General features: G+C 44.2%; 2 protein-coding genes and 1 long non-coding RNA gene across 8 annotated transcripts; 1 reads left to right on the forward strand and 2 right to left on the reverse strand.

The window, feature by feature from the left end:
• On the forward strand, window positions 1–22,482 carry LOC131893628 (SLIT-ROBO Rho GTPase-activating protein 1-like). 6 transcript variants are annotated; one of them, XR_009374724.1, is made up of 16 exons: window positions 1–655; window positions 16,585–16,768; window positions 16,855–17,020; window positions 17,111–17,233; window positions 17,326–17,553; window positions 17,642–17,863; window positions 17,960–18,232; window positions 18,301–18,814; window positions 18,883–18,927; window positions 19,167–19,287; window positions 19,425–19,588; window positions 19,697–19,807; window positions 19,882–19,950; window positions 20,016–20,196; window positions 20,294–20,954; window positions 21,184–21,326. XR_009374724.1 is itself a non-coding variant. In XM_059243724.1 (16 exons), the coding sequence occupies exons 1-16, from the start codon at window positions 547–549 to the stop codon at window positions 22,051–22,053; spliced, it is 3,945 nt and encodes a 1,314-aa protein (XP_059099707.1). In that variant the 5' UTR covers window positions 52–546; the 3' UTR covers window positions 22,054–22,482. The 6 variants fall into 6 exon arrangements, 5 of the variants coding, with proteins under 5 accessions (XP_059099707.1, XP_059099710.1, XP_059099708.1 ...); XM_059243724.1 differs by having other exon boundaries at window positions 52–655; window positions 20,294–20,858; window positions 21,184–22,482; XM_059243725.1 differs by lacking the exon at window positions 1–655 and adding an exon at window positions 4,790–5,131 and having other exon boundaries at window positions 20,294–20,858; window positions 21,184–22,482.
• LOC131893633 (uncharacterized) lies at window positions 11,576–15,130 on the reverse strand. Its single transcript, XR_009374725.1, has 4 exons — window positions 14,580–15,130; window positions 12,794–13,906; window positions 12,579–12,734; window positions 11,576–12,431 (listed from the first exon to the last, which is right to left on the reverse strand). It is a non-coding gene; the product is annotated as an uncharacterized LOC131893633 (long non-coding RNA).
• LOC131893631 (uncharacterized) lies at window positions 22,479–27,246 on the reverse strand (the record flags this gene model as incomplete). Its single annotated transcript, XM_059243731.1, is given in 5 exon segments — window positions 22,479–22,799; window positions 23,117–23,458; window positions 23,552–23,688; window positions 26,533–26,762; window positions 26,977–27,246. Coding segments are annotated over 5 exon segments (1,086 nt in total). The 3' UTR covers window positions 22,479–22,658.
• Window positions 27,247–27,427: the final 181 nt, after the last annotated feature.

Here is a 27,427-nt window from a genome sequence, read left to right on the forward strand (position 1 = left end):
GTCACATAGTCCCATTCGGCGTACCTGTGTTGGGACACGCAAGCATGCTCTTTGATTTGGATTTCCGGGTACGCTTTCAGGCTGGGTTGTTGATCAAACGGATCCAACAACACCCAGTAACATCCAGCAACATCCAGCCCCGTCACCTGGTCGAGGAGCTGCTGAAACCAAAACAATCCTCAACAAGAAGAGCATTGGCAAGAACTTGGCACACCAATATAAACACCTTTGTGACCGAGCATTGAAAGTTCACAAGGATCAGGAATACCCTAGAGATTCCGTCATCCATGGGTGGTAAAGCCATTTGAAGCCCACGAAGGTACCGACTGTGGTGACGAGGATAACCAAGTGAGGCACTTGGGAGCCTAGAGGCGGTCATACATATTGACGCCGTTAAGCGACGTACGGGCTTCTGATTTGAATTTGCCGTGGAAGTCTTGTGAACGCCAGTGAAAGTGAGACCGGTGACCGTTGTTCCAAGGAGCACGATAGCGAGAGAGGCCGAGAGTGGGTGTGGTGGTAAAAGTGACGACGCCAACAGTGACCATGTCATTGATTGTCAAGCTCAACTCGCGTCCTTTGGAGACCACCGAACTCAAACGGTTGGACAAAATGGAGAGGGAGGGTGTTAGTGGGCTTCATCAAACCAATAAAGGTAAGGAAGGCTTGTTGGTTGGTTGGTTGGTTGGTTGGGCAGAGAGAGAGCATGGAAAGACATGATATATGGTAACAAGTACCGGGTGTCCTCAGGAAACGTCTTTAAAACCGTGCAGCTCAGGCACTAAGAAAGATATTTAGAAAGAATTAATTGCAGGAGCTTCTTGGCATATGTAGCTAAATCTTTCGTTTCAAGACTTGATCTTAGTTTTGCCTTTTTGTGTTTGACAACAATGATGAAAACATTTGCGGAATAAATCATTTTGCGGATCGATACCAGCGACAACCCCAGGATCACCGCCACCAACTTCAGCACGACCAGGAGCACCGTTTGCAGGGTCCAGAACACGTGTAATGACAGTGGCAACATCAGTGATTGCTCAAAATTAACAAAAAGACCCAAAATAGCCGGAGTCTTGGCGCTAAGGCCATCCCGGCCCTTAAAAGCCACTACAGCGCCGGGAACTGAGTGTGGCAGCAGGGTGGTGCTCCCGGTCGTACCTCCTGACGTCACTCAGAAGTATGTGGAGTTGAAGTTGAGCTCGAATAGATTCTGGCCCAAGGAACTTTTGCCCCCTTCATCCCGGAACCTGAAGGCCTTCAGAGTCTTCCAACCGAAGGTGGACTCTCTCATCAAGGCCGTGAATGTCAAAAAGACCACCATGTCCGGCGAGGCCATCATAGAGGCGTTCAAGTCCTTCTGGAGGCGGTTGGAGGTGTTCAATGCGGCCAATAGGGGGTGTTAAAAAAATGAATTACTCTAAATTGTTTACTTCATTTTTGTCATCTTTTTTTTCAGTACCATTTTTACACTCGACCCCTTGTTCTCCAAGTAGACCTTGTTGAAATTGTTAGTGAAATTTGTCCGAGGACTTATGGCACACCCGATAACTATGGTTCTAAGATATTGAGGCGTCCACAATTCAGTAGAGGAAAAGGGATGGAGCTAACAATAACTAGTAATTAAACCCCGACCAAAAATGTTCTTTTTTTGCGTTTCGATACAGAAATTTGAGAGGGTTGCATCACCTGTTTTTCATTCGCATGTTATTTATCTTTAAATTCAGGCTCAGTTAGTTTGGATTTGGGTTTTCATGGAGTTTGACGAAGTGCTAGTGGGAATGTAATCCCCGGTACGATTAAGCGAAAGAGTAGAATTCATGTAATTGTCATCACTTAAGCTTTATATGATGGTTCCTTTGTCAACGAATTTGAGTTCTCAGACCGAATTAGACCTCGAATGTAGTGTTGATCTGGAAAAGATGATGTTAGAAATCCCCAAATTCTTTGTCGTTTTGCATTTTACGCTATGTTCCATGAGACATTGCATCGGTCAATGATTCCAGTCTTTCATGAGCCATAATATTGTTTTTTTAAAGATGTTTCAAAATTCGGCTCTTTTCCGACATTTTTCCTCGTAGCTACATTTTAGAACATTATAGCCGTTTTGACATTTGGATCCTTATCTGCTTCCTTCTTAAAGTGTTACTTGTTGGGGACATTTTCACTTACTTTTGTGCCGCATGATTAGTTGAAGAATCAAATCCTCAGCCAAAATTAATTTGAGGGTGTTGAGGTTTCATTAGCTTTACTGGCCGCTACAAGGAATGTAATCCTCGGTATAATTGCAATGAAAGACTATGATTCGTCTAATTGAAACCACTTAAACTTGGTACATACAATGTTTGGCCTACCAACAGATTTGAATATCAAATTCAACTCCCTGTTTTCTGTTAGGGAAAGCACAATATTTGATCTTCCAACAAATGCGAATATCAAATTCAACTCCCTGTTTTCTGTTTGGGAAAGTCGGCAAAAACGAGCGCTAAAGTTGAGCTTGACCGCCGCCATTGGTTTGATCCAACCAACCCCAACCAAAACAACCGTTCTGTGAACAAATGCGCTCTAGCCAGAAGAGAAACAATTGCCTACCATAACATCCATATCAATCAAAAATGCGTCCGGATGGCAAGCATTCCAAACAAAAATTGTCAATTTCCTGTAAATAAGATAAAGACACTCAATGGACAACTTTGTAAATGCAATTTTGGGCCTAAATTTTGTAATGGATAAAAATGTAGCAGATAGGCTGAAAGAGGCATAACCTTTTCCTACAGTAAAAATTATTATTGCATTTTTACAACTTCTTGCTCATTTTCTTAACTTTTTCCTCCATTTTTTTTCTCAACTTAGAAAAAAGACAACTTTCGAGGTCTAGTAATCCTGTATTTGATCAATGAACTTTCATATAGTTCTGTTGGAGCTCTTACTTAGTATCCTAACGTGAAAACTTATAAAGAGAAAATAAATGTCTTTATTTCCCCCCGCATTTACTTGAACGGAAATACTATTTTGGTGTTAACCAACTCGCTTTCAAAGTCTCAAGACAAGGAAAGATGGTCAGAAAAACTAGATATTTGTCTGATTTGAGTGATGGATAACAGAGTCAAAGGGTGAACAAGCCAAACTATCATCCATATTTTGTGCAAAAGCGCAATCTAGATATTTTGAAAATTTAAGTTTGTTTCGGGATTTTACGGATATTTTCTGACTTCTGATAAACGGAAACTTGCAAAGTTAGATATTTCCAGAAAATCTGTTGATCTCGGAAGCTCTAGAGGGGAATCCATTGAGGACAAGCTAAAATCACATCCTTGGTCCCAACCTGCATTGGACGAACGCATGATGGCTGACTTGAATAAAATTCCAACAAGACATAGGCATGTCAAATAGGAATCCAGAAATACTCCATAACTTGTAAGGCAACATATTCGTACCATAAACATAAATAACCAATAACATAGAGTCGACAAGTCGTTCTATCTGATATTAGTTTTAATTTTTTCTGCAAAATTCCACTCGGAAATAAGATTTAAAAACCCAAATATTGAATGTTTTTGTCAGAGATAAGTCACACAAATTATTCAGCATTTATGTAGTATTTTAGTTCCAAAATGGGTTGTTTCCAAATGTCCTGATTTCGTTCAATACTGCAGATATTCGGCTTCAGTCCTTTATTGGCCTCAATTGATATTTTGGTGGGGGTGGGATGAGGAGGGTACTTTTTAAATCTACAGACAACTATTTTTGTTCTTGTTGAAGGAGGAATTTGGTTAACGGGACTCATATTCCAATAACGGATTGAATTCTAGCAGAAGCAATGAAACAACGAAAACAGAAGCAAAATAACAAAGAGTTGTGCCAAAGATGGAAATTCAATTTCCATTTCCCATGTCGATTTTTTAAATCTGACCTACTTCCTGCACAATCATTGCAGTGAGCTATTAAGGGCACATAGTTCATAGTTCGTTACTGGATGCGGTAAGGCACAAATGCTACCACATACCGGCAATTCGGCTCATTGTGCATGGAGCAATTGTGAGTGAATCAAACGTAATGGCAATCTCTTCAATATACGTACGTATATGGTTCATGCTATTTGTCAGTTGTGGCATTGATATTATTGTTTAAATTGCCGTGCCAGAACTGGAGCGTCCCCATAAAAGAGAACTCGTTGGACTTAAAAAAAGCCATTCTTGTAGTACTACAATGCTCTCCCCGATCTAGTGTCTGTAGGGGCACTAAACTTGATATCTCGATCAGGTAGATTGGTCTTGTGTGTCCATGCAAGTCAGATGGAGAGACAGAAACTTGATCTGATCAGCACTCTCTTTCTCTAGGCTTACATGGGACGACCCCACGGATCTTGCACAACTACCCGCGCTCTGATTTCGATTCACACTAACTAACATGTATTACGTACGTAAGAGGGGTTCGTTCGACCAGGTTGCGTGCTGATCTAGGGTGGACTTGGAAGTAAGAAGAGAAGACTTGGCCCCCCGAACGCAGCAACACGCACTCTTCAGCAGGCTTTGGTTACTGGCTTGGGCACATTCGGTCGATATCATCCACCATGTTGGCCGGTAGCCCTCCCTGGATTCGGAACGTTCATGTACAGACCTACACTACGTCATGGATTATGTACTCGGGGCCCGGGCTCGTGTTTTCTTCTGAGGGTTGAAAAGCACAGCAAAAAGGAGCAGATCAAGCCGAGTGTGACTCGAACTACTATTACTACTCCACGGCCACCACCACCACCACCACTACCACTTCAGAGGTAGAGATACGAGTGAGAGGGGGAGACGGATGGAGGTAGTAGTTGTGGTGCATGGATACAGATGCTGGCCGAATGTGTGCGTACATACGTAGTTGGTTGGTTAGTTAGTGGGGGCCGTAAATGCCAAGCGCGGTGGTCGGGAAAGCCCTTCCAGTGGTACAGGTTGAGTTTGAAAACAACGACCAGGCACCATTATTGCCAAGTGATGTGATTAACGAAAAGTTCTTGACTTACCTTTGATGTTAAATATATTGGTTGTGTAGTGAGACACACGGCTAAGCATCATGCGGGAAGATCGGGGATTTTCCACGCCCATGAAGAGATTCGGCTCCCTTCGAAGGAAGCCTATTTTTCCACGTAAGACACCAAAAGCATAGCATTCTCGATCTCTGATTTAGATGTATTCTTAGCAAATACACACATTCACTCACCTCTTCGGAGTGGCTTACAGTTGGAATTTTGGTCTTAACCATATCGGGGCACTTCGACCCAACAGTTTAAAGAACTGTCATGAATTTGAGATTTGGTCTTTCTTGATCATCTTAAGAAAGATTTGACGGCCTCCCGGGCTTTCCCGAGGTTTGAGTTGATAACGTACGATATGAAGGCCGCACGAAGGAAACATGTGTAATTTGGAAAGTCGACCTCTAACTTTCGAACGAAATTCAAAGAAATGCTGAAAGGCACGCTCTTGAGGATGCAAAAGAGCCAAGCTCCATGCTAGATTTTGACCATGGCCATAATGTTAAGTGGGCTAATTGGCATGAACGAAGAAATGCATAAAATAAGTCGAATCCAATCATATCAAAGTGCAAACAATTGCTTGCGTGCCATGGCTGCAAGTTGTTAATCAAAGTGATTTGAATGTTACTCTTATCTGCATTCAGAAGGGCACGGGTTTTGTGAGATTGTTGAAAGGGTGCCATCCCAGGGAATCCAGATATGGGTATCCCATATCATAATGAGGTATTCCCCTCTTGTCCGAGATGGGATATAGATGTGCGGACTAAGCCATGTTTCCATAGAATGGGTGTGGCACACGGAGCACAGAATCCTTGGGCTTCTGATCTAGGCCGCTTGATGGACATGATGAATTATTACCTTCTGAGGAAACAGATGGGGAAATATTGAATCACAGGTGTCTCACTGCACTACTTCTAGCTGAGTGGCAGGAGAGTCTCCATACTTTCAAGCAAAAATCACAATAACTACGAGGGCCTTCCCTCTTCAAGGGTCTCTTTAAACCACGGAACTGTTCTCTCTTTCAAAAAGTACCGGTATTGAGCATTATGGATCTTGGTGCCCAATGTCTGGGGAAAAAGACTCTAATTTTCCGTTCGTCTCACAGGTCAATCTTCAGCGATTGTAGGTACATAGTTCTTTGGGAGGGAGGAATACTAATGATTCCAATATCGGTATCGGTATTGACATATTTCTCATTATGGTGCTTCATCTCATTGATTTGTTAGGTTAGTTAAGATTGTTGTTAGGATAGGTTTAAAGGAGTAGAATGGATCACCCTTCTCATTCCTGATATTATTGTTCTCTTTTAGTCCGTTTCACTTTAGGGTTTAGAGAGCGGTTGATGTCGAAACTTAAATGGCCCAATCTCAATTTTAACGCTCACAAACAACGTGGCTCTGTGTTCAAACTTATGTTATGCCCTTTAATTGTCAACATTACCCAAACCTCTTGAAGCATATTGCGTGGAGTTAGCCATGGTCTTAAAAATTAAGGTGTCTCTGACATTGAAGTCTTTGACTACTTGACCGTCACAAACAACCACAACTGGGTTTCTGTGACACGGGCAAAAATACATTGTTGTAGTTGTGTTCCAAGGCCTATTTATTCTGTTATTTTGTTCAATGTGACAGGATTTTTCCTTCAAAAGAACCCAAGTGTTACCCAAACAATGAATTTTAGCCAAAATTAGTTGTCTGAAAAATGACCAAAAAATTGCAAATTTCTAGAGAATCATATTCACATCAGATCTTTTGTTATAACTTATAACATAGGATCTGTAAATGTTACTGCGTCTTGCGTATTTCTAAAACATTTTTGATATTTATTTGTGTTTGCGAACGAAACTCTTCAGTGTGCGCATGCCATTTATTATTTGTTGACAGAAACAGCGACGAAAGAAAGGAAGCTTGTGCGATAGAAGCTCTTATCTGGGTCCAAGTATTAGTGTCTAATCATAGGAAGTGTCAATAATTAAGACTACGGTCCTCGAGTATTTGCTTGAAGTTATACATAGTGGAAGTGCGAGGCATTTTATGTCTGATTAAAACAGTTTTTGCCGTGCATCAGAGATATGGCCCAGAAGATTGACGTGCCTTTGACTCGTATCTACAATAATATCCTTTTAGAGCTTAAGACGTGATCTGATAAGTCAGCCAATATTGTTGAGTCTTAGGTTTATAAGCTATATTTGACTGCGATTGTTAAAGTGGCCAAGTCAAATTCGTCGTGCATCCGTTTCCATCGACATAATTGGATTTCCAATCTGAGGAAGAATAGACTCTCGAGATCTACGAAATACAATGGCAACCGTTTCCTACGCCAAAGAGCTCAAGGCCAGTCTGAAGAAAGACCCTTCGCTAAATAGTGAGTGCAAATTAGCCTTGTCCAACTCCTATCCCAAAGCTTGATTCGCATTTTAAAGACTTTTGAAAGCATGAGGAAGATTTATGGGCACGTCAAGCTTTCAATCATGTTCTTGAGGGACTTCACACTCAATCCCTTACAGCTGGACATTTCAATGGTGTTTAAATGTTGTGAACTCCGTCATCGTAGACGAGAAACAGACTCGTTACCATAGAGGAAGGAACTCCTACGTAGAGAGTGCGATCAGAGCTAGCCAGGCGGACTAGTTTTCAGAGGGAATGAATGTCAGCTGACCGGCTGCTAGGGTATAATTTCTGATTGTAGAGGCGCTGTTTTCCTTCAGCTGGAGTAGTACGATCCACTCGTTACCGATTCAGTTGCAGTAAAAAAGCACAAAAAACTCGATTTTTATTCTTCTGTGTTGCTTCCTCTATGCTCGTTACTGCCAATTTCGTAATTTTGATATCCTCATTTGCCATAAGGGATTGTTGACCTTGGTAGAAATAACACCACATCCCATCAAAACTTGGACGGAATCAAATTGGATTTTCTGGCAGGCTCAAAAATATTTGGATGGTCTTTTAGCTTGATTGTAATATCAGGACATACTTGAAGCTATTTGAGTGATCAGTCTTCAATAAATCCGCCTCTTGCCATCACAACAGCCTTGAATCTATCCTTAGGGCCGGCCCCCACGGCATGCCCGTCCTCAATTCCATGGCATTAAAAACCGGGCTGTTGGGCGACCACACACTAGGTTCTGGTGGCCTCAGACAGAATCTGGCGATGTTTCTTCTTGTAAGAATTCATTTCTGGTCATTTTGAACCAATCTCCACATTGTTGTTCGGCTTGCGGCCTCTTCTTTAGCAAGTTTGAAGATGGACCTTGCCCGGTTACTGCGGATGTTTTTTTGATCAGACTCTCGTCCCCCTGTCTTTGTTCCTGGTACTCTTTTAACGCACATGGGTCTTTTTTAGACTTTTTGCCAGTCAATTCAAGGTTTTCAGTTCTCTGAACTGTAGACCGCACCATACCACTATTGAAACTGTTTATATATCTAAGATCCCTTGGAGTGTGAACTAAAGAGCACATTTGGCATGAAAATCTGATTTTGTGCTTTGCCAAACAGATTCTTTGGCGGTACAGTAGACGTTAATACCTTTGTTTTCGACCCTTGAGCTCAAAATTAATCACGTAATGGTTCAATGATAGCGCTAAACTGCTGATCAAGTGTATGTACATGCGCTTCTTTCATAAAATTTTGGGCTGTTCTAGTCAAGCAGGTTGCTAACAGGAGACGACCATTTTTGATCATTTCAAAGTGACTGATATGATGACAAATCACGAACATTGTCACGCTTTTTCGAAGTTGGGTTTGACCATCATTCATCCTCAGTTTTTTCTTTGATCTGAGCGCTATTTACAGGCTCTAATACAAAGAAACACACTGAACCAAGGGGCCCATGTTGTCTCAAGCACTTCTTAGCCAAAACGTCAGCAAGTACGACAAGTATAGCTTTATGAAATTATTTCATTTTAAATAACATTTGTAATTCAATGAGAATAACACTTTTTCATCAGACTCCCTCTTGCTTTAATCCACATTTCAAGGGAGTTGAAGAAGTTGCTCGGGTAGACTTGAGAGATTCCATGAACCTGTCAGGCCAATTCTCTTCAACAAAACTATGCATGGACTCAATACTCCCAATTGTGATAAATTGTGGAGGTCTTGTTCTCCTTTTTCTCCAATGTCAAGAGAACAATTACCTTGCTAGGGTGCTACTTGATTCATCTTGATATTGTCTTGCTCCTTTTGAGTTGCTTTTGCCTTAAGTGTTGTCAAATCTTCATCAATTCTTCTGCACGGTTCTTTGCATTATTGATATGGGCTTCCCTTGTCCCTGGCGAACTTCCGGAATTTTATGGGTTTGCTTCAATTCAGGCCTGGTTGGACTTTATTAGGTCCTGAGTACAAATCGATTTCTCTCCATAGAGATTTGGACGCCGGGAGAACCATTCAGCTGCTTCATCGTAGAGCTTTTGTCAGAAAAAAGCCCAGGAACGTTTATGGGTGATCACCAGTAAAGCTACGGACAATAACTTTTTTATCCAGGCTCAGATTTTTTTTAGCTTTTCTCCTTGTTTGTCGTTCAAGTACGAAGTTTTATTCCACAAATTTAACCTCAGAATGCACTCAAACAATGCCAGCGACTATTATTTGCAGCAGAGCTGAAATTTTTATCTCAACATCCATTTTAAAACGGTTTGAGACAATATGGTTCATCATGCAGTATATTGCACATTGTATAGTGCCAACTGGTAAACTCTGACGACACTGTCGAGATTGGGCTACCAAACCCAATAATGTGCTCGAGAGCCATCAATGCGAAACAAAAAAAGCTGCATGATATAACTCGTTGTTGTGAGTCCAAGAAGCATTTCTCTCATTCCAATCATGCTCACAAAGGCATGATTAAAGCTTGAATAAGGATCAAGAGCTTTGTACTGGACTAATCTAGAATTTTTCATTCAACGTTAAATAAGTGGTTATTGACCAAAGTAAGGACTTTCTGACTTCCTTGCTTGTCTTGCGAACATTTCTTAATCTTAGGAATTGCCCTTTCAATCCCAAACCATTTTAGCACAATTAAACAAGTGATTGAACCTATAGAATATATTATTGAGGAACTAGACAGACATGAGTCAATCGACCTAGTCTATCTTGACTTTGCCAAGGCCTTTGATAAAGTGGATCATGGCCTTTTGTTGTATAGACTTCATACCATTGGGATCCAAGGCCCTCAATTGGATAAAAAGCTTCATTCAGGATAGGAAGCATATTGCTAAGGTCGAGGGATCCCTTAGTGACATAAATGATGTCAAGTCAGGTGTTCCCCAGGGCTCCATCTTAGGGCCCCTCCTTTATATATATTCGTTGCCCCGCTTCAAAAGCTTAGCATTACTGCCAGTCTCTCTTCTTATGCTGACGATACAAAGTTAGGTTCTGGTAGGAATGGGCAAGATTCCACTAGCCTTGCAAAGGACTTAGATCGAATCTACTCTTGGGTAACTGAGAGTAATATGGCCTTGAACGGAATGAAATTCCGATCAATGACATTCGGGTCAACTCCTTTAAATACTCCACTCGTAGATAATGGAGGTAAAGATCTTGAGCAGGTCTCATCTATGAAAGATTTAGGTGTAGTCCTCCAAAATAATGGAAAGTTCGATGAGCATATCCAGTTGAAGGTGGGTAAAGCTTTTCAAAAATGTGGTTGGATATATCGCACGTTAAAGTCCAGAGATAGCATTACGATGCTCAATCTGTGCAAGTCGATTGTTCAGCCACATCTTGAATATGCTTCACCCTTTTGTGCTCCAATGAGTTCAGCAGGTTTGCAAAAGGTCGAACAAGTCCAAAGATGTTTCACTAGGAACATCACAGGATTGAGAGAGCTCTCCTATTGGGAGAGACTAAAAAAGTTGGGACTGTACAGTGTTCAGAGAAGGTACGAAAGGTATCTGATATTGTACGTTTTCAAAAGCATTCATGAGCTTTGTCCCAACCCAAGATTTAGGGTCAATTCTAGTGACCGTAGAGGCTTAATGTGCGTTTTGAGAGCACCTTCAAGTCTTCGAGAATCCAGGCTAGTTCGAACAATGAAGTCCAGTGCTTCTTTCTCGGGCTCCTTCATTGTTTAATTTACTTCCCTCTAATATTCGCGGGGAATACCTAAGCCTTGTTGATCCAGTAGCATCTTTTAAGTCAGGCTTGGACAAATTTTTAGATAGCATTCCAGATCAACTCACCATACAAGTCCACTGATCTCTCGTTTTACTTTGTCTGGTAATTGCCGAGACTCCGAAAAAGCTAACGTATAAATCACAGGACTAGTAGCAATTACCCGGACTTCCAATGAGCTTCTCGCCAAAATCGTCCCACTCCGGGTCGGAACAATTCTGAGGTCTTTACAAGAATATATCAATCAAATAATAAATTTTGTTCGTTGCCATCAAAGGACAGTCACATTTGCAATATTTGCTTGTAGTGTGATCCTTTAAAAGTTATATTGTCAAAAGTTGTTGTGGTTGACCCAGAATGGTCTGAAAATTCGAATCTCATGCAGTGATTACTACATAATTTATACCGCCTCTTCAGAGTTCCCCAACCAGATTTTGGACCTAAATTTGGTCAAGTTAGTTTATTTGGCCAGATCTTTTGATTGCATGATGTTCTTATTTTGGATAAATTGAACGGTATACGATAAAGCAAATTGTCACGTCCGTTTTGAGTCTATTTCTCCAGTTGTCTCGGATCCATCTCAATGTATATGAATGCAAGAAGAGTTCAAGAAAGCTTGGAAGAGTTCTAGATTCATATGAATATGTGGGCTTGCCTTGGGAAGTCATAAAATGTATCAATTCTTGGTACAAATTACACAATATATCCTGAATGAACCCAAAATTGAGCATTTTTTCGCCCACTTGTTTTCTGTATAGTATAAGAGCTCCAACGAAGTGAAAGAATGCCAGGCTGATTTTGTTTCAAAGCCATGTTGTCTCCGTACTTCATCCTCGTCATGCATGGATCACACTTGGGCTGTCGTCTCATTCATCAAATTGCCAAGCCGGGGAAGAAAGTGATGCCGAGGATATTATGAAATGCAAAAGCTGAATCATAACCAGCAGAGGAATTAGGGCCGGCTGTTTTACTTACACATATGAATGTTCTGGCGCCTTTTGAATCATGGGCATCCATTCTTGAGTTTTTCCACACCTTTTAAAGTTAGGACTGAGTAAGTTTGTTATACTTAACACTTGATGCATTTATTTTAAACCAAATGGTTGGTGCTGCCCCGGTCCATCCAGTTAACCGGTGTTGCTGTTGTTGTTGCTGCTGTTGCTGTTGCTGTTGCTGCCATCAGTGGTGAGTGAGCGTTTCAGCCTCCTGCTCCTCCTGTTGGTCGTGCATTTTTCGGGTGCCGTCCAATTCTAGGCGTGCCTCCCAATTCTCCCAATGGCTAAAAAGCAACACACAAAACACGCGATCTGGCGAGCGAGAAAGAGAGAGAGAGAGATGAGTTTGCCATTTGGTCGCCTAACCTCCGTTTTCGAATGCATAAATACGATTAAGTGTAGTGCAAGATGGAATGAATACGCACTCACGCACTCACATGTAGTTGTAGTTATACTTACTTACTGCTTACTGCTGTAGCAGTGCGGGTGGTGGTGATGGTGGTGGTGGTGATGATGATGGTGGTGTTGAGGTGGTCTGTTCACCGTCCAGAGGCGTCCAAGTTGAAGGAAGCAATGTGGACGAGGGAGAGGAAGAGGAGGAGCAGGAGCAGGAGGCTATGGTGAAGAAAGAGATCATCACACTCATTTCAGAACCGGGTTTCTTTCTTACTCACCAAATCTTGGGTTTCAGTCAACTACAGTATTACGTACAAGTCTACTGGTCTATCTGCTTCGGTGAGAGAGCGAGAGACAGACTGAGAAGCAGGGGAGTGAGTGAGTAACAACTGAGTGAACGAACGAGTGACTAAGAGAGTGAATCTCCAAAGAACGAACGAACGAACGAACGACGCTTCGATCGCATCGGGCAGCCGAGAGAGTTCAGAGATGAACGAATAGTTCATCTTGGAGGTGGTCGTGGCATCCATGTACTTCTTTAAATCATATTCGCCATTTCGAAAGTCCAACCAGTGCATGTCTTCATGCTCAATGAGGTGCTCAATGAGTGCTGGTGTTAAAGGAAATTAGCCGCTTGTGCCATGGGATGATCCCCCGGTGATCACTGATCAATAAGTTCGACCGTGGGCATCATGTTTCAGTGCATTACTCAACCCCGGAGCCATCAAATCTATCACGCCTCGGAGCTCAAATACGTGTTTCCAGGTAGGTAGTCAGTCATTCGGGGGATAGGATGAGTGGGCCAGGTCGTTCATTAGATGGATGCACGGAGGGATGATGGGAGGGATGGCCTTTCCAACCAATGTCAGCAATGTTTACCGTCTGACCGCTTGTGACCCTTTGAGATCATAGAGATCCAACCAGATCGGAAAGACAGCTCGTGATTAGAGTGAATAGAGATTCTCAATGAACACCCATCCACCCCTGTGTTCATTCACGATTTTCTCGCATTCCTCAAGCTTGGTCGTGTTGTTGGTGTTCTTAGTCTAGGGATACGGACGCGCCTGTTCCTTGTGATCGTTTTCCCGAATGAAGAAGCTTCGTGATACTTCCACTATGAAAAAGCCCAACCAGGTGCCATTTGTTGTGAACATTCAAGAATTTCTTTCTTCCGCTTCTTCTTCTTTTTCTTGGGGAAGAAAGGCTAGAATCGTCAATAACGAGACTCACTCCGACTTCATCCCCCCTGCCCCTGCGTTGTTCAAATCCCATCGGCTCACCCCCATGTTGTTGTTGCACGAGTGTACGAGTAAGTAGGCACAGAGAGACTGACGACGACTAGTCTTCGGCGGTGGATGGACTGACTGCCGAAGCAACATGACAAAGCTAAACTGACGAGGGATAAAAATAATAATAATGATAATGATAATAATAATAGTAATACAAAGGAGGTCTTGTTTCATCACAAAACTCCCAGCCCCACAGGAAGTGAAAAGTCATATCACTTCATCCACGTCCAAGTGTTTAAACGAGCTTAGTCGTATCGTCCCTTCCAATCAATGCCTGCCTACATGCATACTCACATACCACACTCATACGTACACACTTGCAATCAGCAAATGCACCGAAGGCCGAGCTAGCAAGGTCCAAGAGCAACCAGAAAAGTCAATTTCCTCCCAGAACTGGCGTAAATCCTTCTCTACCAAGTACAATGAGCCCTGATATTTTTGGGATCATGGTGGGAACATTTGAATGCATTGACTGAATCCATCTCACTGGCAATTGAGGTCCCGTTGTCAAAACCGCTTCATTTCAGTTTTTGATGTCTCTCTCTTTGTCAATCCTCGAATCACCCAAATCAGTACCACTTCTTCTACTACCGCTACTACTACCATTCAAAAATTGTAGACACGAAAACCAGCCCGATGTAAAATGCTCTATCTAGAATAAGTGAAATAGTGTGAGCCCATGGGCATTTCCTTCTCCTTCCCTCTTTTTTTAATGTTGACTATTGGAATTTGCCGTCAAGATTGTCGCATTGAAGAAATCTCGAGCTCATCTTACCATTCACAGACAAGGGCCAGAAATGGAGCATTAGCGAAGCGGAGAAGTGGTCGGAGAAGCAAAGAACGAGGGGGAAAGAAAGGGTGGGCCAACAATGTTCACGGACCCCAAAAAGTGACTCGCTCAGTTTGTCTGTCCGTCTGTCTGTCGGTCGGTGTGTGTCTGTCTTGCACAGTTTCTTGCTTCCTTGGCTGTGCTTGAAAATCCATTACGATCCACTTGGAAACCCGTTTTCTCATTTTCCGCGAGGGTTGTGAACTTGCTCGTTCACCCTCTGAGCTCGAGAATCTGAATGTTGAGCCCCTGAGTATCGAGTTTGTTCGTGGCTCTGCTGAACTCGAGTCGGATGACGCTCACGAACGAACGAACGAACGAACGCCCTCAAGTAGCACTTTCTTTCAGATTGATCCAGGATTCAGCTTTTGTCTATACAGTTTGTCTTCACCACCCTTGACTAAAAACACGACTCCTTTATTTTAGTTGTAGCCAATCTGAGCAGAACGAGTTCCAAGTATTTCAAGGCTGGATGAGATGTGGGAAGAACGGGGCGGATTGAGTCTTGCAATGGGGATTGGAGTCCCTAGAGCAGCAATATTACATTCAATTTTAGCTGTCTAGCGGTGTTGTTGTTCTTAATGCATGCATGGGCTTTCGTATTTCCTGGGAATTTGGTTAAAACGCAAGAAACTGGCGAGTGATGGATGACTCATCCATCCTTGTATGATAACTATGAACGTTTATGACTTCCTTCGTAATCCTAACCACCAAATGTCTCGAAATGACATTTCTTGGATGGTATCAAGACAGGAGGAGAAAAAGAGGCCAGTCGAATCGATCAACGACTCGATTCATTTTTCGTCTGTTGCTTCATGGGAGCTGATATCTCACCAGGATTGAATGCAGATGCAAAGAAGCGAAAGTGGTCAAGACACCAAGATCTTGACCAAAGAAAAGCTGAGGTTGATCATCATTCATCAATGGTTACCGACCAGATTGGCCCTTTTCACCTTCGTTGCACTGACTTGAACACCAAAAAAGCGAAAGCGTTGCTGTCATGGTTTCTTTTCTTACACATCGATTCTTAGCGTCTAGAAACTATGAGAAACTTGCGTCAAAACTTCTGTTGTTACCTTTAGCGACAATAGTACCTTTAGTCTCTAGTTGATGCCTTGAAAGGAATCAATAATAATCATCATCATGAATGACCATCTGAATTGTACATTTATTATTCACGTCAACATCGTTGCGGGTTTGGTCTGATGATTGTTTGATTTTGGTGGCAGCTTCTCGTTGAAACCAAAAATGTGTTTTCAATTACGCTTTATAATTCCTTGGCCATTGTTTTGACATAAACACCATGCCATACTTGCAATGCATTCCTTTCCTCTTATGTACCTTTAGACCAACGTAGGACTCCCCGTAGAATGTGAGAGATAGATGTTCGATGTACCTACGTACTAATGCTAAAGAACACTTTGGTGTCCCCTCCTCCTAGGAGGCATCCCGAATTTGTTTTCATACCCTCTGGGCTCATCCATCAAACAACACATCGAACCGGGTTGGGTGTCTCCTTCCCAATCTCTCAACCGCATAAAAGGCTACATTGGAATTAAAATACTGCTCAAAATGCGTAATGGAAAACAGTTTGACTGGCGATTGAGGCCCGCTCACTCTCTGTTCTCTCTGTTGTGGGCCTCTTATGTCTTTTTCACTCTCATTGACTCTACCACAGAGGGCTGGATGAAGTGGGTGAGCTAGGAGTTGAGCATTTCTACTCGCTAGTCACTCCCACATCTCAAGATGTTCAAGAAGCACCCACGCCATGCATATGTTGCTGATGATGCTGATCATGCTGATCATGATCACCTTGATGGTCATCAGGTGTTGGTGCAAAGATGTTCGCTCAATGATCAATGAAGGAAAAACTTGGCGCCCAATGGGCTTGGGTGGGAGCGATGCTGAAATTTAAAAAACCGTACTCAATCTCGCGCCTTATTCTTTTCAGATATCCGAGTTCAATTGAGCGAACAATTCAAATGCCTGGATGGCCGGTTGGAGACTCAACAATCGATTGTGACCGAGATCCAGGATGTGTTTCGTCGTCGCGCAGAGATTGAGACCAACTACAGCAAAGAGCTGGACAAACTGGCCAAATCTATCAGTCACCGGAACAAGGAACAGCGACAAAAGTAGGTTGTGATTTCTACGTTGGGAGAGTTGCGAAATGCGAAATGGCCGGTAAATTTCCAGTGGCTTTTTTTTCACTTGCTTTCAGACGAGATGCGTGGGCCATTCATTCGTCCACGCAAATCTGGGAAACCGTACTAGTGCACACCAAACGAACCTCCAAGGATCACAAGGCAACAGCCGAGATCTACGGCAACCATGTCGTTCAACGATGCCATCAAATCAACGAGGATTTACAGCGAATTCATCGCCGGGTAAGCCAAATTCCATGGCGGAAAATAGCCAGACCACTATCTTCCAATTCGAATGAACACTTCTTGATGTGTGTTGTGGTCGATCCACAGTGCCGAGAGATTGGCTACGAGATCCATGAGGAGGTGCTGAAGGTATTGCACGAGCTACACACCACAATGAAGACACATCACGCCTATCAGTCCGAATTTCGCCAGAGTGAAAACAAGCTCCAAGTGAGTGCCCCTGAAAATGTTCCAACATCTTTCTATCCAAACATATGTGAGATCCTCACCGGTGTCTTCTTTTTTTGGACATCATCTTCTAGATGGTGGAGCGTCAAAAAGTCAAATTGGAGCAATCCGTGCCCATTGAGAAACGGGCCAAGCACCGCAAATTTCGCATTCTCGAAAAGGAGTTCCAGAAAAGACGACTCAAATTTGACGAGGCCCGTTTGGCGGCCACAAAAGCGCGGAATGAGTACCTCTTGGCCATGGACGCGGCCAACGCGTCCATTCAAAAATACTTTGTGGACGATCTCTCTGATCTCATTGACGTAAGAGGGGTTTCCCATCCATCCGAATGGATCCCATCCCTGACCAAACAAGTAATAATTGTCTGTCTGTCTCTCTTTGTTGGAATAGTGCCTGGATTTCGGCTTCCACCAATCCCTGACCCGGGCAGTGTCCATGCACACATCCGCCATGGAACAGCAAAAAAAGTCGCTGCAGAAACAAATCGACAAGTTGAACAAAGTCATGAGCGGGATGGATTCCAGACTGGACAAGCAGAAGTTCATCGAGTCCAACAACACCACGTTCATGATCCCCAAGAAATTCGAATTGGCCCAAGCTCGTCGTGATGAGGTAAGTGAAACAAGCGCATCTCGCCTTGATCTCAAATTGAGACCTGATCATCATCATCATCATCATGATCATGATCCCAATGGGGCCAATTTCCAGACCGAAGTGATCATCCAGAAATGTGTTTTGAACGAATTGAGCTCGCGAAAGAGCAAACTTGAAGAGCGACTCGCCCTCATAAAGGCCGAGTCCGAAGAGATCTGGAAATCGATGGACAGTGCAGAAAAGACATTGTCCGACATCGTGGGTTGCAAGGACTATGACACCACCCGATTCTTTGTGGAAGAGGATCGAGCCTCGCTGAGGATCAGCGATTCAATAGTCATGAAACAAAAGGCGGATCGGCTCGAAACCGAGGACTTCTACATCAACGTAGGTGACCTCACTGGCCAATTTCGAAGTTTACTTTTGTCTTTCAAAGCTGACTGACATATTTGCAGAAATTCCGCGAATACGTTCTCAACTCGAACCGGATTGCGCGCCTTCAAGCCAAATATGACAATCTCCGACATACCTTGGGAGACAAATCCAATAGTCATGCGAGTGCGGCCAATGCTGAGGGCATGCTCACCCTGACCCGCAGACCAAATGTCGCGCGGCGGCGACGGATTGGCAACAACTCTCGCCAAGGCGGAGGTCAGCCAAAACTGTTCGGGGGCAGTTTGGAAGAGTACTTGGAGGAGACCAACCAGGAGCTCCCGATTGTGGTGCGGAGCTGTGTCCGGGTGATCAATCTGTATGGCCTGCACCACCACGGCATCTTCCGGGTGTCCGGATCACAATTGGAGATTAATAACTTCCGAGATGCTTTCGAGCGAGGCGACGATCCTCTGGCTGATATGACGGATGCGTCGGATATCAATTCCGTGGCGGGTGTAATGAAGCTCTATCTGAGGGAGCTCCGTGAGCCCGTGTTTCCCATTCAGTATTTCGACCATTTCATGGAGTTGGCTCGTAAGTTGAATTGCCCCTCAAGGTGGGGCGTGCATCTTGGTCTCATTTACCCTTTTCTGTACAAACAGGTGAATTCCCGCCTGTTATTTTAGACTCGAAAATTGATCGGAAAAGTAAGCGTGGACAAGAGGCTTGTTACCTACCTTCTCTGTCTTGACAAAGCTTTTACTTTATACGCTCGTTTCGTCATCGTCCTTGTCCCGCGGTTTTTTCACACATCTCAGTCCCATGTAGTCCCCTATGTAGAGTCCGATGCAGTTCATCAGTCCCATCCAGTCAGCGACATGCAGTTCAGCGAAAAGAAGTCATCATGCTCGTATATCTCTAGCAGTGTTGTTGTCTTGCCTTGCAGAACTTGAATCCAAGCACGAGTTCGTCCTCAAAGTCCAAGGCGTCGTCCAGAATTGGCCACGGCCCGTCTTCATTGTCATGCGGTACATCTTTGCCTTCTTGAATCATCTGTCAGAATTTAGGTACGTTGTGTTATGATGCCGGATAAGTTACCGATCACTAGTCGCCAATTAAGGCATGAGACTGGTTTCCCTAATGCGCGCGATTAGCCCTACACGACAGAATAGATCCCCTAAAAGTTGTGCTTTGTTCCCATTAGCGATGAGAACATGATGGATCCGTACAACCTTGCCATTTGCTTTGGTCCCACTTTGGTGCCTATCCCGGAGGAGAGGGACCAGGTTCAATATCAAAATCTGGTCAATGAACTTATCAAAAACTTCATCATATTCCATGACGATATCTTCCCCTCATCTGTGCCAGGTAAGCTAAACAACCAAGGATTGACTAAATCAAGGTGTGGATTCCAAGTGGAGAGATTCCTGCTATTGCCACGAGATTTGAATTTGAAATGATCTGGACATTTTTTAGGCCCCATATATGAGAAATACATCACAAATGAGCCCGAGGAAATGGGAGACTCGCCTCCAGATTCTCAGAACCAAGATGAAAACGACGATGACTCAGAAATGGCCGAAGAGGGTAAGTGGGCCGGGCATCAGATCGCCATGTTCAATGATGAGAAAAGATTGAATACTTGATATGATTAATTTCAGCGGATTCGGTATTTTCGGCGGAGAGCGAGCGAGATGGACTCGGTGATATCTCCATGGAGTTATTCGGAAGTATGAGCCATTTTCTAGTTACATTCATACGATCATTAGCTGATGACGAAGCTCTCCATTTTCAGGATCGGAGGCATTAGAAGCATTGGCCGTGTACGACTTTAAAGCCCGGTCTTCGCGTGAGGTTACCTTTCATAAAGGCGACACGATCCAATTATTCAAGCAAGTTTCGAATGATTGGTGGAGAGGCCGTGTCAAAGGCCAAGAGGGTCTCATCCCCGACAAGTACATTATCCTTAAAATCAGGTATGAGCATTGAACATCCACTTGAGTGCACAACTCGTGATCTTCCCGTCATCCCGTGAAGTGAGCCTTCCTGACTTAAAAATATTGTCAATCACAGGGGCGAGGAGGATTCCAATTCCGTGCGGGACCGATTAGATTCGGCTCGCTCCGTGGATGAAGGACAGTTGGCTTCCCTTCGGGATCGCTCGCTATCATTGAACTTACGAAGTCGCACACACAGCAATGCGAGTGAAATCCGCACGTCTTCCTTATCGCCGACGATTGCGACTCGAAGTCCGGAAGTGACGATCGCTTTGACCCCCGTATCCGGCGACTCAATGCCCAGTCATTCCCAATTGGATGACAACACCGACGATTCGGGACACCCCACCTCAAATTCGGAACCCGTATCAATCTCTCACTCGGAGGCCAGAGCCGCTTTTAACGAATCCTCGCGTACAGAAGATGGATCTGGTCCGGAGGACGAGCTCTTCTTGCCCTCAGAGACCTCGCCGCATGTGGTCACGTCTGCTCAAACGCACATTATCCGCGTGTCCGGACCCGTGACGAATCTGGACGACACCATTGTGAGCGCCCAAGGCCCCAGTGGCGCCAATGTGGCCGTGGTGCGAACATCCCAAGCCCATGTTCGACAAACCGAGCCGCCTTCAAAAAGCAACGAGGTAGCTTACCCATCCTCCTCTATGGTCTAACCAACTCACCCACACACCCACCCATATTGTTTATGAGGTCAATCGCGCTCTCACGCCTACCATGTTGTAAGAAAGTTTCCTGGTCGATCAAACTATGAAGCTCCTGGCATGAACAATCATAATCCTTCGTTTCTTCCTTTGTTCCTTCTCCATCTTCCATCTTTCATCTTCCATCTTCGATCTCCGAGACTACTCGGGATTGCTTTTCTTGATGAGACAGACACCAGTCAGACACAGGATCATCCAATGCCGAGGCAGCCTCCGCTAACATTGAACAAATTCCCTTTCATTCTAGGTCGAGAGCAAACTTCTTTTAATCGCCGAGAGAGCCTCCCAAGAGAGCCTCGCTTCATCCACGGACTCCAATCAGGAGCTTCAGAAGCAACTGAGCACCAAGATTGCCCAAGTGGAGGCCTTAACTCAAGAGGTGGAGAAGCGAACCAAAGTGTCCTCGTCCTCGCTGACAACGTCCTCGAACTCCATTTCGAGCCCCAACACTTCTCAGGATCGAAATGATCGCCTGTCAGTGAACGGCGGGGCCCGACCACGCCGAACCAGTAGAGATGCTGGGCAATCCGAAGAAAACGTGCATCCCGCTCCGCCCACGGCTGAAGAGGGCGTGGTACTCAAGCAAAGTAGCTGGGGCTCGCGAGAAAACACCACCATATTGGAATCCGAAACGCCCAAACCCGAGTCATTCTCCCGCAACAAATCCATGTGGGAGAAGCGGGTCACCGTGGAACCGGCGTCTGAACCCGCACAGCCATCTCCACCTGGTGGCTTCCGGAGCAATCGAAACTACTGGGACCACAAATTGCGGAACAAGGACACGCCTGACTTGGTATTAGATCTTCCTGTCTCCTCGAAGCCGTCCACAACGACCTCTAGGGGCACCCCGGCCACCAGTCCCAGCGACCCCTCGAGCCATAATACACCCGTGCCTAAACCCAGAACCTTAGGGAGCGCCTCGGGGCAACGGGCTAGTATTCAGGAAGAATCTGGGGCCACCGGATCGAGTCGGGCCGGGTCGGGCCCCGCCGGTCGAGATGTGGCCGGGAGAAAAGAGTTGTTCCGGCAAGCCGTCGTCAAACCACAAGTGGTTCGAGTCAAACCTCACGTTCAAGTCAGAACCAGTGGTCCTGGATTGCAAGAAAAGAAGAATTAAATGGGGATCCGTGAATTGGATGGAGAGAATCACGAAATGTGCCTTGAAGTCCCCCTTTTCTCACCGAACACAGGACTATTGTCCTTCAGGTTTTTGCCCTCGACTCTCTCGCTCGCTCGCTCGCTCACTCGCTCACTCGGATAACGTTCAGTGTTCATCTTGAGACTGAACGAGCCGGATCGATGGTGTACTTTCATCCAGTCACCTCACGAGTTGCTTGTGAAGCAAATTTGTACCTTCCTACGACGACCTGATTGACTTTACATTTTCTTACCATCTTTATGACCATTGCCGGTCCTCTCGCCTTACTGCCTTTCTTTTTATGATTTGAACGAAAACGACAATATCATCCTTGTACCTATACGTATATCATTCAAAATTGGAATTATCAAAATCTAGTCTTGACCAAAATGAAGAAAGCTTACTTAATGTTGGTTTTTTAATCATTTGGAATCACACTCTATGATCGTTGATGCTAAGGTTTGAATAAGATTATTTGAATGAATATCACAGAATATTCAATGCCATTTGTAGTGGTGTATAGGAAATGCCCAAGTGTGTTTGACTCGTCGGTGATAAATCCGCTAATTGGACCTCAAGTCTCCTCACGAAATCAAAGACGTGTTGTGAGAGTGGGATTGCGAATCAGATATTCTCGTACCAACTTTCGACTCCTCGGAGGGTGCCTCAACCTTGACTAGCTCTCTCAGAGCATCGATGTCTTCGCGGAACTTGGCCATGTTTTCCTACAACATAGAAAATAATGATAACAACCAGAACCGATAAGTCGAATGATTGTCTTTGTTTGTTCCCGACGATCTATGTTGTCCTTGGGACTTGCTCCAACAGCAGGGTGGTTGTTGTTGTTATTAAAGAATGTCAACAAGTCAAGGCGAACCATACTTGTTGGGTAGAGATAAGTGGCCCAAACTATTTCTCAGATTAGCCCACGTTTCAGCCTTGAACCTCTAATGGGTCCTCTGACAATTCAATATAGGATAGAGGTGCCATTTTGTACAGACTGCGTATCCCACCCGTCCGTCCTAAGTAAATGGTGGCTTACCCAAAGCTTTTCCGATCGCTCCTGGTTTTTCTTCATTTGCGAAGTGATCTTGATGCCGATAGTGCGGAACCGCTCCTCCAAACTCATCAAAGCACCCTGCAAGGCCGACGTTTCATTGCGAAGTTGGTCCAATTCTGTATTTGTTGTGGACCGAGACCATTGGTTTTGATCGTCATTCGGCGATGCCGGGGAATGGAGTTTCGACTCCACCTCGGTTAGGCGGGAGCCAAATTTGGCCATCTCGTTTTGAATGGCTTGTATTTGCTGGGGGAGCTCAAGCAGCTCAGGAGCCGTTTTCAAGCTTGCTTCTACTTGAACCAGTGATTCATTTAACGATGAGACCTAAGGATTACTTTTAAGGTTTACTTCTTGATTGAACAATACATCATCGAGCGACACTGACGATTTTACCCGGGTTCCATTCCTGTTTCTTACCTGAGTGGAAAAGGCTGCAAATTGGACTTCTAGGGCACTGATCTTCTCGGCCGATGTCTGAGACTCGGGAGCAACTTCTTGGACTGTAGCTTGGAGGGCCGAAAATCGATCCATGAAAGCTTGACGATCCTCGGACACTAAACCCCAAATGAAATTGAGATCAGACCCACAAACGAATGAGATCTACAACAGTCGCTGATAGTGCTACAGTAGGCCGCCTTAGTGTAATTTATATGGAGAGATCAGTTGATGGCACACATTGTTGAAATGGTTGTAAGAATCAGGATTAGCCTTTTTGCGACACACTTCTAATGGCATATCAGGAAAAACTACAAGCAAGTGAACGAAAAGTCTTCGACAACTTAAAACAAGATGGTCTCGAGAGTCGCCGAGAATTGCAAGGCATGCAGCCACCGAAATTCGATCAAGAGCTCCCGCTTTCGCGCATGCGAATTGAATGCCCGATACAAGGGTGACGCCGGAGGCTGCAGATGCCGATATCCCGCATGGGGCGAGCAGGCAGGCATGTGGAGCACCAATTCAAAATTGGCATGATTCGCATCTGCGGGCACGACCCTTAGCTCGAACCATGAATGGCGTTGCCAGAATCGCCACAGGTGGTAGCACATGGCTTTGGCACGGACAAGTGGCGAGGTAACCTTGGCCGCATCTGAATCACAAATGTCGAAATGTCATCATCATGTCTGACAGACGAATAGTAGCGCTCACCAACCACTCATGGACACTTCCAAGTGCCACTATTTGAGCACATGAGGACACAAACGATGGTGATGATGGGGCAACATCTAGGAGTGTTTACATTTGTCCATGCCTCCGATTGCTTCGCCAGAGGATAAGGCTAAGCGCCTAGTAAAAAGACCTCATGATGACCAGTCACTTCACTGGATAGTGTGCGTGTGCGTGTGTGTGTGTCTTATACACTTGTTGAGAATGTTGTGGGTGATTTTGGCTTCTTCTGTTTCAACAAGTACCGTCGTACGTACGTACGTACGTAAGTACGTACATACGTCCGTGCATGCACGCGAAGAGAAGAGAGGCCTGTCTGTATTCGAAGATTGGATATGCCATCGACGACGAGTCGAACATAGTGGAGAACGAAGAGGAGAACGGAGAAGAAGACGAAAAGAGAATAAGTTGGATAGAGAAGGACGAGAAGTAGGTGGAGAGAGCGCTCAAGAGCCTGATATTGATAAGAAAGACGACCATGAGGGCAAAGCAAGCTTTGTTTGTCGAATCTTGTGAAGGATTTTCAAGTCGCCCTTAAGAGGCATCAATGGCTGAAAATCACGGCTGTTCAAAACATGTAAGTGCAGTTTTTACTTTTTCCAATCATTTTGTCTTATCTTGCTCGCTATTGTTTTTTCTTTAGTTTTACAGGCTTTCCTAACCGTTACGAGGAATGCAATTCCTGCTACTATCAAAATGAATGAATATAATTCGTTGAGGTATTGGCACTCACATTTCGCACAATGTTTGATGTAACAACGATTTTGAATTGGCAGACCTGGCTAACCCTTGAATGTAGGGTTGATATGGAATGCTTGTCAGAAATTTATCTAAATTTGGCTCAAAAGATGCTTGTGGAATAACAACGCCTACACATTTTTTATGAATTTAAGAGTGAAAACCAAATTAAAGACTGAAGGGGCCCGAGACACAAGATGCATATTTACATTTCTTACCATCTTGACTCAAATAGTTGACCTTTTTCATTGATTTGCACCTTTTTCATTGATTTACCCCCTTTTCCTTGGAATTTTGCCCAGCCTTTCAAGATTATGCTTTTCATCTTTAGAAGTAAACTGTTTCCAAAGTGTTTTAGTGTTCTGCAGCAAAATCGTTTTAAATTCACCAAGTTGTTTTTGTTAAAAAAATACATAATTCAGAAAATACAATTCATAAAATTCAGGTTGTTCAAAGCAAACTAGCTCCCTGCACACTTCAGGTAGGAAATATTACCTACAGTTTTTAACAACTAGTATTACAAATGTACCTGGTACCTTGATTTCATTGAATAAAATGCTGATAATGAAAATACATGCCGCCTTTTTTTTATTTTTCTGCGTTTTTGTCTAACTTTGCAATTTGCTTATGATTTTGCCTCAAAAAGTAAACAGAGTAGAAAAGTATTTGCATATGTTTGCATTCTCTTTTGCATTATTGGCTTTTTTGCTGCATTTACAAAATGCATATTTTGCCAATTTTAATTGCATTTTTTGGACAACCTTGCTGATTATGCCAGGACCTGTTAACAGTCTTGGAATATGCTGAAGGCTAAAATGCTAAAATCGGGAGGTACAATATTGCTTTGAACCAAAATGCTAGAATTTAAGGGTTGAGCGGACATCCTACGATGTTCTGTTCCTGTCAAGGATGGACATGGATGCCTCCAATTGTATGTATGTGTTGGGAAGATTAAGAGGAAAGGAGAGAACCCAAGACAATCGTCATCCATGAGATTGCGTAACATTTGGTGAACAAATCAGACTTCCAATGCCGTTCTCTACGAAATAAACTAGAGCAATTCAAACATGAAGGTCAAGCACAGCGAAGAAAACCTCTTCTTGATCCATACCCAGGAACCTCTCACAAGTAGCCTTCGCTGGGAAACATGTTTCGACGCATTCAACTTTTCGACATGAATCATTGTCCATAACGGGATTAAGCCATGTCATGACTCAAAAATGTGCTTCCAAATCGTCTTATTTTTAGAAATCTTCATATTACTTGAATTACAAATGAGTACCTAACATGTTAAGTCTCGGGGGATTTGTGACTGCAAACAATCACTAAAAAAGTTCACAGGTTTTCCACCTCAAAGGCTGATATTTTTAGAAAGTTTCGCTTAAGGCCAACAATCCACCATCTCTAAACGTGGGAACTCAGCTCAGTTAATTTCCACGCTAATGTGTCACGAACAAAACTAGAAAAAACTGTAAGTAGCAACGGTGTGGGCGTACCTTTTTCCATTTCCAACCTCAAATTGGACAAAGTGACATGGAGTTGAGCTACAAAGAAGGTCAATCCAACAAAGGCCATGATGATAGCAAATCCGATGCCCATGGTGGAGAGGGACGAACACAGGGATGAAGTCGAGTGCGTGAACTTGGTCGAGGTCGCCAGAAGCGAAGAAGACGATGACGACGAAGACAACGAGCCCAATCGATGGGTGCTTTGATTGCGGTCTCGTCTGGAAACAACAATAATGAAAATAAAATAAATGGGTTCAGTCTTCGACCCGCATGCCTGGATGGCCATGAAAAACCGCGGATCTTCCGAAAGGGTCATTCACCTCTCATTATGCCCGAACATTGGCCTTGGTTTTGGACCCCGTCCGGCTTGGCCGGCCTTGTCATATCGATCAAGGACCTGAATGGAACACCATGACTAACTGGTTTGTTTACCTCTTCTTGAGCCTGATTTTCCGCTTGACTTTTTGCCGCATGGTTAAGGCTTTGGCGGGCAAAGGCAGATTTAAATCGGGCAATTGTCTCCCCTCCATTCCAGCCAAGGTGGTGGTAGTGGTAGTGTTGGCGGAGCCCGGCCATCCCCCGTTCCGAGTGTGTTCCTCTCCAATGTGATTCTCATCATCGGAGGGCGTCAAGTTGAGCAAGCTGTAGGATTCGCCACTGGGCCCCATGATGACGGATTACGGGTGAAGCTTGATAGATGGCCTTTGAAGAAGTCCTTTGCCCAGTCTCGAATGCTCATGGACTCTCCAGGATTCAGATTGTGGAGCCAGTCAATGAGGAGGGCCTTAAGGAGGGGCGAGAGGGAGGGAGGGAACGCCCCGTTCTCCGTCGAGAACTCAGAAACAGGGACAAACAAACTAGGTGTGTTGTGTGGTTGGCGTGC

Source organism: Tigriopus californicus, chromosome 2, assembly GCF_007210705.1.
Source record: "Tigriopus californicus strain San Diego chromosome 2, Tcal_SD_v2.1, whole genome shotgun sequence".
Taxonomy (NCBI): Eukaryota; Metazoa; Arthropoda; class Copepoda; order Harpacticoida; family Harpacticidae; genus Tigriopus; species Tigriopus californicus.

What these genes read in the sequence shown, in the direction of transcription:
- LOC131893628 (XM_059243724.1), top strand. Translation starts at nt 547, where the DNA reads ATGTCATTGATTGTCAAGCTCAACTCGCGTCCTTTGGAGACCACCGAA. An exon ending in ATCTCTCTGATCTCATTGAC is followed by an intron (nt 17,554 to 17,641) that starts GTAAGAGGGGTT and finishes TTGTTGGAATAG; the next exon opens with TGCCTGGATTTCGGCTTCCA. An exon ending in CCGAGGACTTCTACATCAAC is followed by an intron (nt 18,233 to 18,300) that starts GTAGGTGACCTC and finishes ACATATTTGCAG; the next exon opens with AAATTCCGCGAATACGTTCT.